The sequence below is a fragment of the Micromys minutus genome, assembly GCF_963924665.1.
Source record: "Micromys minutus genome assembly, chromosome: 14".
Lineage (NCBI taxonomy): Eukaryota > Metazoa > Chordata > Mammalia > Rodentia > Muridae > Micromys > Micromys minutus.
The window spans coordinates 13,883,703-13,894,252 of NC_137983.1; the positions used below are offsets into that span (position 1 = coordinate 13,883,703).

Below are 10,550 nucleotides of genomic sequence, written 5' to 3' on the forward strand. Positions count from 1 at the left end.
AATAGTGCCACTAGCTGGGCCAAGCATACACAAACCATAACATTCCACTCCTTGCCTCCCATAGTCTTCTTCAAACACACTAGTCTATGGGAGCCATACCTAGACATAGCATAATTAAAAAGTACATTTAGACCAACTCCCAAAGTCCCTATAATCTATAGCAGTCTCAACAATGCTAAAAGTCCAAAGGTCAGAGTCTCTTTTGAGAGTCATCCAAACATTTAACTGTAATCCCGAAAACAAGACAGGAAACCAGATGGGCAAACTCCAAACTCCGCATCTCCATGTTGGGTGTCAAAGTGTGTTGACTGCAACCAAGTTCCTTCTCCTGGGCTGGTTGAACTCCATTAGCAGCTTTCCTCTGGCATTTTGAACATCTTGGGGTCTCCAAGGCAACTTCAATATTACAGCTTCCAATGTCTGGGATCCACACATAATCTCCTGGGCTCCTCCAAAGGGCTGGCGTCACTTCTCCAGCTCTGCTCTCTGTAGCACTCCAAGCTCAGGTTGATCTGCTCCACTACCGCTGCGGTTCCTGGTGATCATCCCATGGTGCTGACATCTCCAGTACACTGGGGTCTAGCGTTGCAACTTGGCTTCACTAATGGCCTCTTATAGGCTCTTTTCATGATGCCAAGCCTCAAACCCTTTGCATGACTCCTTTGGTCCTTCACAGTCAGCAACTGAGACTGCACCGTCACCTATGGCATTCCCCCGGCTTCTCACAGTACCAAGCCTCAGCTGGCCTTCATGAGCCCTTCAAAGCCAGTACCACCTGGGCGACTCTTACACATTACCACCCCCAGCTGAAGCACAAGGTACAACCTTGACTATCTCTGGAACACAGCTTCTTTGTGCTCTTAGAAAGCACTTCCCAGAAGAGTTCACCTCAGTGATGCTGGCCTCTTCTTAATCCCCACTAATTTCTTAGCTCCAGCTGACCAGCATCCATTGTCCCAGTAGTCTCCTCTATTCCTGACTTTAGAGCCAGCCACATAGCCAGAGCTGCTGAGTTCTGCTGCTTGCTGAGGCTGGAGCAGGGCCCCTCCTATTCTGTTACCAGCTTTCTGTTTCCAGCTCCCTCAGAGCCTAAGCTTAGCTGTCCTGGAACTTGCTCGGTATATTGACCTTGAACTCAGAGATCTGCATGGCTGGTCTTGAACTCGGAGATCTGCTTGGCTTTGTCTCTTTGTATTAAAGATACATAGTACCATGCCTGGGCCTAAGCTTTTCATGGCCTCTGTTCCTCAAGATCCACAGATCAAAAGCCCGTGTCTTTCAGTCTCAAGATCTGGATCACAAGTGTGCCCTCCATACATGGATAGCTTTTAGTTTTGCCATGTCACTATATATCTATAGATACATCTATAGATATATATCTCTATCTATCTATATATCTATCTATATATATAGATATCAGTGGGATTGATAAATAATCTAATAATTAGAGGTGCAGGGTTAGCAAGGCCATGCCCATCCTTCCATCCTTCCACCCCGCCCACTACAGGCACAGGCAAGAATATTTGCTACGAGAGCACAAACACGTACCCAGGCGCGCAGGCGCGCGCGCGACCTCCCCCCAACCCCCCTCCCCCCGCGACACACTCAAGCTCCAACACACGTATGCATCTGACTCAAGAAAAGAGGGTTTCTCCGTCCTCGTCCCCTACAGCCTTCGCTGAGTTTTTGAGAAGCAGTCAGCAGACGTGATACCAGTGTGGTTTCTTTAAATGGTCTCAAACCCTCTTAGGTCTGTTTGAAAGGAAGCCAAGCTGCAGTAGAGGCGACAAGCAGCCTGATGCCTGTCAGCCCGTTGGCACACGAGTGACCGAAGACCTGCCACGCTCTAGAAGACAGCTGCGGCGTGGAGATGAAGACGCAGGACTCTGCGCCTAAAGAGCGCTAGGTAGCCCGAGTTTTTTCCATAAATACCAAACAGCCCGTAAACTTTTTCTCACTTAATCCTTACTACCTCACCACACACACATAATTTATGCTTCTTCCCAGGAGTCAGCTGGCGGTCTGAACACTAACTTTGCGAAACAACAGGAGTTAAAACCAGCCCGTGCTCGCAGGGGAGAACAGAGGCGAGAAAACACGGTAAAAGGCTGACCTCACAGTCAGATTTGCCCGGTGCTTGGGATGGGGAAAAAACAAAACAAAACAAAACAAAACCTCAACAACAACAACAAATTAAAAAAAAAAAAAAAAACCCTCACGGGCTGCTTGGCTCGCGATGCATGCTGGGACGAGTAGTTTGTCCTGCGGGTCCCGCACGTAATCAGAACACAGCGCAAGTTAGCTCTGCGACCAAGAACTACCATTCCCGTGGGGCCGCGCGGCGGGGGCGGGGCGGGGCCGGAGGAGGGGCGTCTCCCTCGCGCAGGTTCTGGGGCTGGAAGGAGGCGGAGGAGCCGCGGTCCAACTGCTGAAGTCTCCATGTGACAGTGAGTGGGGTCCCTTTTCTAGGCGCCACTCCACTCCTGATCAGAGTCACAGGAACCGGCCGCTATTCCAACACCGACAGATCGGCAGGCCCTGGACTCTGGGCGTAGGACCGTGCGGCCGCCAGACTTGGGGTGCCCCGGGGAAGGAGGCGGAGCGGCGCGGCGAGCGGGGCTCTGTGGAGGCGCCGGCGCCCCCGAATTGGCAGACATGAACGGCTTCACTCCGGAGGAGATGAGTCGAGGCGGGGACGCGGCCGCCGCCGTGGCCGCGGTGGTCGCCGCTGCTGCTGCAGCCGCCTCGGCAGGAAATGGGAACGCGGCCGGCGGTGGGGCAGAGGTACCGGGTGCCGGTGCGGTGTCGGCTTCTGGGCCACCTGGAGCGGCCGGTCCCGGCCCCGGGCAACTCTGTTGTTTGCGAGAGGACGGTGAGCGGTGCGGGAGGGCGGCGGGCAACGCCAGCTTCAGCAAGAGGATCCAGAAGAGCATCTCTCAGAAGAAGGTGAAGATAGAGCTGGATAAAAGTGTAAGTGGTCCCTGGACCGCCCTGCCCTGCCCTGCCCTGTCCTGCGCGCCCCGCCGGATCGTTGGCGGGGGTACATGAGTCTCCGAGACTGGGCTGCAGGTGGGATTAGTGGTTCTCTGATTGAAACAAAGTCCCTGCAACTCCGGCCACCTACTCCCCCACCCCCACCCCCTAGCGCGCTCTCGCGCAGTGATGCGGGTCCCCTCCGCCCCTCACCCGGACTCCCTCTGCCTCGCGTGTCTCCCACGCCGGGCTTCCCTCTTCCTCCTTTGCTGCGATCTGGAAACGAAACAAAAGGGACCGCGGCACCGAGGGCCCAGAGTAGTTTTCTCGCAGCCGGGTAGTCCCTTCTGGAATGGAGGCGCCTTTGTTTTGCTGCCAGAGCCGGTGTCTGCCCCAGGGAGCAGACCCGTTCCTCTAGGGAAAGTAGAGTCTGTCTGGACCCCACAATCCTGCTTCTTTCTTCCTTCCTTCCTTCCTTTCTTTTCTTTTCTCTTTTCTTTTTCTTTCCTCCTCGGTGTTCTCTTTCTCTTGAGCACAGAGGCAAGCCGAGCTCACCAGTTGCCTTGCAGAGAGACGGTTGTAAACGGCGTTTGCGGTGTCAGCTCTTCGGGCAGCTGCTCCGAACCAAGGCTGCAAATAAGCCTCTGCGGTTTTACAACCCTCTCCTCGGCAGCCATCGGGATTTCTTTTTCTGTCTTTATACACGTCTGCTGTTTTGGCCAGCTATGAGGTTTCAGAGAATTCCATTGCTGCTTTTCAGAGCTCTGATGATGGTAAAGGAAGAACAAGATACAGAACCTCCACACATCCTGTATATTCTTAACTTGCCCTTAGAGTAGAAGTCAATTTAAAAGCCTGTTCATCTGGCCTTAAAAGGGGGGATGGGGGAGTGTCCGTCAGCTCAGTGTTTCCTATTCCATGGAATACAACTCTCAAATGCCTGAGTAACTGAATTCTTTTGAAAAGTTTGTGATTCTGTTTAGGCAGTTTTTCAGTAGGGTCCATGAAAAACTTTACAAGTGAGTAATTTGTTTGTTTTAATTGAAAACAACACAATCCAGAGAATTACATTCACTTAATTCTTAAAAAGAAACCTTAGGGCTTGAAATGTAAACATAGGATATGAATTCAATAGCTATTTGTAAAAAAAAAAAAAAAAAAAGCATACTTTGTATCTGTGTAGAATTTGGCTAAACAGAGCAGGAAGCACATACCTACCATTAATATAATTTGCTGCTGTCAAGCAAGAGAAAATACTAACAAGTACAAAGTTGTGGGCAATGTCACCTGTCCCCTAAAGTCAAAATCAGCAGGAGCTAACTTATCTAGGTCACCCTCGATGCAATTTGAAGACAAAACCCAAAGGATTGGCATTTCTCTTTCCCTGCCTGCCTGCTCCAAAAGTACCTACTACCCTCCTCCCCCATCTCCTTAACACTATCACCAGATTGCTAATGTTACAACATTTTACTATTGGAAAGAAACATCACATCCTCTTAACAGTAGCCTGTTAGACTATTTTTAGTCACCTGGGCCTATGCATTTTACTAACACTTAGCTGGATTTTTCTGGACTCACAGACTTGGGAACTTGTTTCTTTTCAGGCAAGGCATCTTTACATTTGTGACTATCATAAGAACCTAATTCAGAGTGTCCGGAACAGAAGGAAGAGGAAGGGAAGTGATGATGACGGAGGAGACTCACCTGTTCAGGACATCGACACTCCAGAGGTAGACAGAAGGGTTTCCTCTGTGTTACATGTAAATCATAAGCAGACTGGCAATTCCAGAACCATTCAGTAAATATTTAAAGCATCTGAGAAATCTCAAAATTAAATATAGTCAGTTAAGATGGATTTATACTAATGTTAAATCTCAGGTGGCAGTCTTATAGTTCTTGACATACAGTTTCCTCTTTTGTTTCTCCAAAAGTTTACAATATGTATCCCCCAAAGATGGAACTGTCTCATAAATTGTAGGTCTGATTGTGTAAATGAAGTCATGTGCTGAACTGCCATATAGATCAATATCTTTTCAGCCCAGTGAACTAATTCATATTTTTTTCCCTAGGTTGATTTGTACCAATTACAAGTAAATACACTTAGAAGATACAAAAGACACTTCAAGCTTCCAACCAGACCAGGTCTAAATAAAGCACAACTTGTTGAGGTATATATAAATAAGCTTTATACTGTCTAAACCTGTTCACACCAATAAGGTATCATTAGGTGGCGATGAAGTAGATAAATGCAGTACATTGAATAGTACTTTACATGCAGTAAAGTCAAAGTTAATAGGCCTATTGTGGAAGAATATAGTTGTTCAGAAACATGTCTTCCACCTGAGAAGTCTCTTCAATGAGTACTCAGTGGATTATATTCAGAGTATATATAGCATCTTTTAATAGTGATTTTCAGAGTAAGTACTTAGAATTTATCATTCTAGAATTCTGTTTTAAATTCCTAATTAGTCAATGAATATTTATTGAGGGATGGGATATAAATATGGAGTGGAATATAAATGGAATATTTCCATTGCGGGATGGAAAATAGATAAGCTTACAAGTATTTAGAAGAATTTAGTTTGTAAAGTTTCTGTGGAGTAAGTCTACAGATGAACCCTGAAAGAGGAATTTTGTTACTTTCTAGTTTACTTTCAAATACACTTGCCTTTGTTAGTAGTTGTTTTTAAGTCGAGGATACTTTCTTTACATCAAGAGAAAAAACAAAAATAAAGCTTTAACATAAAGTTTGCTTTGTATTTGACTTCAGTTCCTTTGGTGTGTTTTGGAAGCTAGTAGTATATGTGTGAATGTGCGTGTGTTGAAGTAATAATAAAGCCACAAAATGCAGATTTAAATAATTATACTAATATAGTATCTAAAGCAAACATTTTCACAGAATAGACACGTGTATGTATGTATCAATACATATATATTAAGAGTGTTCTTAAATTCTTCAGCTAGACATTAGTACTTAGCCTACATTTCTGATGTGCATAAATAAGGAAATGAGTTACAATTTCTTTCTTTGTAGAGAGCTCTTTAACATTAAAATTCAGTATGCTAGCTAGCCGAATTTTCTCCCATATTTCTTGCCTAGGCAACAAAATTATTTTTTTTTAATTTATTTAAAAGCTCTGTCCTTTTTCGGCTGCACGGTATATAAATCTGAGGACATTCCCTACTATAATGAGATATACTAGACCCTAAATCTAGTGTAGTTATCCCTGTTCTATAACAAATAGCCAAAAACTGATAAAAGTTATACTTAAATATAGAACTCAAACCTCAAAGGTCTTAAAATCTAGTCTTGAAAAACAGTTGTATTAGTTCAGAGTTATTTTCTATTCTAGAACACCAGGCATCCGTGAATGTGAGAATTCTCACATCAGCATCTCAGTTTCTCATCTGTTGGTAATTGTGGCATACATGTTAGATTTGTGCCGTAAAAGACAGGAAAACAGTCCTATTGAACATCCCGCTAGCTTCTTTAATTTTCCATCCTTAAATTTTATTCAGAACAATTAGCAAAAAACTTAAGAATTAATATCGGTTGCACTAATGATACTTATGGTATAATTTGTTAGCGAGGTTTTTTCTTTATATTCTTTTCCTGTGAATATTCTCTTAAATCCTCTCACATGACGGATATCAGTTCTTCTGTTTTATTTCAGTGATATTTCATGTTTAAGAATATGTAGTTTGCAAACTAAAGTTGTATAATTTAAGGGGAAAATACTTATAACAAGTGCTCATTAATCAAGTCAACCAAAGGGAATAAAATACTCAGAATCAGATCCTGTTCATTGAGTCCTTTGAAATCAGACTGTCTTTTATTTGTAATAGCTTGTTTTTATGTGCTTTGGAGCTTGTTAATTTGTTAAGACAGCTTAATTTTTAAAAGTATCTTGTGGTCACATAGCACTTTGGCAAAGTAGTATCTTTGACTCAGGTCACAGCATCGGCTTTATCTAACTTTTAATTTGTCTTTTTTTTAAATTTGTAGATAGTCGGTTGCCACTTCAAGTCTATTCCAGTGAACGAGAAAGACACCTTAACATGTTTCATCTACTCAGTGAGGAACGACAAGAACAAATCAGATCTGAAGGCCGACAGTGGTGTTCACTAGGAGAGCTGCTGTTCATACTAGCACATAGATGTCTGCCTGTGAGGATGCTTACTGTTTCACAGATGGAGAGATGTTCTTGTGTATTTTTTCTACAGAGGATTTTCTTTGGCTTTTTTCTTTTTTTTTGTTGTCATTTTTTTTTTATCCTAATAATTAGTTGGAACCTCATAAACTGAGCTGCCTAGATTAAACATATTTTAAATAAAGGTTATTACTATTACATCTGCTTCAGCCCGTTTATTTTATGAAACTTTTTGTTTTAAGCCACTGGAACTGGCATTAAGATTTCAGGTAAAGGTCCTTATTTTGCAAGCTTTTCTGACAAATTCCAAGTAATTAAAGGTGAAGGAGGAATGAGAGATGCAACCGACCCTGGCTTTCCCTAGGCCAATCGGATTTGCAATTAGGCAATTCTTGTTTTGATTTTGTTTTGTTCCGTTTGTGTCTTTGTGTAATCTGGAACTCACTGTACAACAGATTGGCCTCGCACTCAGACATCTGCCTGAGTCTGCCCCCCGAATGCTGGGATTAGAGGTGTGCATCACCACCGCCTGACTACAATTTTTTTTAAGTGCGTTACAACGTATGTTAGCAAATTTGAAAACTAGACTCCCATTGATTTTCAACCATTTTTAAATTTCCCTTTATGCATTGTTATTATTTCTTGAAGACCTATGCAGAAAAAAAAAAGAATTGTTTTTGTGCCTCTCTCTTTCCAAAGACAACCCAACAGCCAAGCAAAGTTAAGCCTAGTGCTTGCCGAGGGAGGGTGCACGGCATGGAGTTAATTACTTCTCCAAACTGATGTGACTTGAACCTAAAAGTGAACTCGCAGTCTGTGCTGTTTGCTTTGCCCATCCAAACAGATGCTAATAACCCTGGTGTGTTGTGATTGCTTATAATCATGGCACTCTGGAGGCTGAGGCAGGAGGAGCACAAGCTGGAGACAACCAGGCTACGTAGCAAACCTTGTCTCACAACGAGAGCAAGCCTAGTCTGAGGTTGGAGAAGTCTAGGTGCCTAATGAGCTCTTTGTTTAAGGGTTAGCATTGCTTTATGTTTTCTTATGCGTCATTCCCTGTCGGGGTTTTATTTGCAATGTCTTTTCTCTTGAAACTATGGCTTGGCCAAATGCTTATCACACATCAGGGTTTTAGCTCATCACATCAAAAACAAAAACAAAAACAAACAAACAAAAAAAAAACCCAAAAAACCCCCAAAAACAGCTCCAGGAAAGTGTCTTAAGAATGCTTGCAAACTTTAGGCTAGAGATGGATAAAACTAAGGTAGCTCAGACTTATTCAAGGGAAAGGTTCAAACCTGTGACGTCCTGGCTATAGGAATATGAGCAGTTCCACTAATGACATTGACCTGTAAGGGCCAGTGGCTCTGAGACATAATGCGGAAGATTAGCTCTAGACACCGCCAAAGGTCTCCAGCTGAAAAACAATTAAATGGACCAGAAGCTGAGAAACACAGCTCAAGTCCGCTTCTACAGTACTGGTTCATTAAGGAGGTGAGTCTACTTAGGCTCTGGTTATATTCTTGACTAGAAAATAGAGCTTGGTGGTTGGTTCTTAGCACCATTTAAAGTACCACTAGAACATGGGTGAGTGGATCCCATGATTCTAGGCATCATAGAAAGCATATTGCAGTGTCCTCTGGGACAAGGTGGGGTTTTTTATTTTCTTAGCTCTGTCAAAACAACACATACTTCACACCCAGTGACATGGCTTTAATTAGAAAAAAAAAAGTACAAAGTACAGGCCAAGGTGTGGTGGCACACACTTTTAATCCCAGCCCCCTCAGGAGGCAGCCTGAACTACATACTAAGTTCTAGGACAGCCAGAGCTATATAGTAGAGGAGCCTGTCTCCTTTGTCCACATGTATGTAGGTGACCTCAGGGGCATTGAGACCCCTGGAACTGGAGTTACAGGCATGCATGAGCTGTGTAGGTAGGTTCTGGGATTTGAACTCAGGACCTCTGAAAGAGCAGTCAGTGCCTTTACCAGCTGAGCCATCTCTCCAGCCCTGGTGTTTGTTTTTTAGACAGCTGTTCTGTTTGTTTAGTCGCAGGAGTTCTCTGTTCTGGGTAGTTAACCTTTATCAGAGATTTCCAAAGGTTTACTCTTCCACATTTTTCAGTGTTCTTCAGTGTATTAAAGTTTTACATCTTCACCTTGCCTACTGTAAGTAGTTTTCCTTCTGTGGCTCTACTTTTGGCCTGAAGTCTGGAATCCATTGCTAATCCAACCTGGGAAACATTAATGCTCTCTTTATAGCTAACCAATTGTCAAAGCATCAGTTTGAGAAGATGCTATTTCTTCACTGAATGGTCTTAGTAGAAATCACTTAGTCAAGAAGATTAGCGTTTATTTCTGGATTTTCGATTCTTTTTCACTGATGTATTAGCCTTGTTATAAGTCTTAAAACCAAGACATATCATTTGATCTTATGCTCATCATTTTTGGTCTCTTGAAATTCCGTATGAATCTGAAAAGATGTCTTTATATGTTTTTATATAATGGAGGTTTCTACGAGTTTTAAAATATAAACTTATGATGGAAAATTGTTTCCTCACAACTAGAAAATGGCTTCTTCTTTTTCTTTCTTTGAGCAGGTCTCATATAGCCCAAACTCAGTTGAAACCTACTAGGTAGATGATGATATCCTTAAACTTCTGACTGCTATACGTCCCCCTACCCATTGAAGGCATGCAACACTATGTCTCGTTTATGTAGTGCTGGAGTTTGAACCCAGGGCTCTGCATGCTAGTTGGACATCTATCAGCTAAGTTATGTCCCCAGCCTTGTGTGTGTCTTTTAAGGTGCACTTTTTGATTCTTAAAGAAAATTGATATGTACTGTGGTCTTAGGGAGGCAGCTTTGTGTCTGAATGGTGTTCTAATTCTGTTCTGACTTGTCTTTTTTTTTTTTTATAAACAGCAAAATTAAAATGTGCTTAAAGATGTATCACATGTAATAATACCTAAGATGGGTTCTTCTTCTTCTTCTTCTTTTTTTTTTTTTTTTTTTTGTTCTGAATAGAACATGTGTAGTTTCCCTTCCAGAAAGTTCAGGTTATAACCTAGTTCTCTGTTCACTTGCCTGGTCCAAACTGACAACCACGGACTGGAGTTTTCTGCCTGTGACTCGGGATTGTGGCTTTCCATTAGGGCTCAGGACTCTCACCGACATGCAGTGAGCTCCTGAATAAAACTCTAGCCAAACAGTCTAAGCAGAGTGTCCACAGAGACAAGCCAAATGGAAACGACCTTTATTACCACTCTAGCCCAAGTTTACTCTAGCAAGTGAGAGGTTATAGAGTCTCTCCTGGGTTGGGGACACTGGACGGAGATGAGAAGCGTTGCTGTACTGATAGGGTTTGTGGAAAGTTAGGGAACGTAGAGGACTTCGGGGCCGTGTTCTCCAGAGCGCATGCGGATCC

At 43.3% G+C, this 10,550-nt stretch overlaps 1 protein-coding gene across 1 annotated transcript; it reads left to right on the top strand.

Moving 5' to 3' along the window:
• The first annotated feature begins 2,405 nt into the window (after window positions 1–2,405).
• SAP30 (Sin3A associated protein 30) lies at window positions 2,406–7,220 on the top strand. Its single transcript, XM_080928502.1, has 4 exons — window positions 2,406–2,970; window positions 4,578–4,703; window positions 5,043–5,141; window positions 6,980–7,220. The coding sequence occupies exons 1-4, from the start codon at window positions 2,656–2,658 to the stop codon at window positions 7,100–7,102; spliced, it is 663 nt and encodes a 220-aa protein (XP_080784628.1). The 5' UTR covers window positions 2,406–2,655; the 3' UTR covers window positions 7,103–7,220.
• Window positions 7,221–10,550: the final 3,330 nt, after the last annotated feature.

Coding starts and splice junctions, on each gene's coding strand:
- SAP30 (XM_080928502.1), top strand. CDS start 2,656: ATGAACGGCTTCACTCCGGAGGAGATGAGTCGAGGCGGGGACGCGGCC. Junction 4,704..5,042: donor AGGACATCGACACTCCAGAG/GTAGACAGAAGG, acceptor TTTTTTCCCTAG/GTTGATTTGTACCAATTACA. Junction 5,142..6,979: donor ATAAAGCACAACTTGTTGAG/GTATATATAAAT, acceptor TTAAATTTGTAG/ATAGTCGGTTGCCACTTCAA.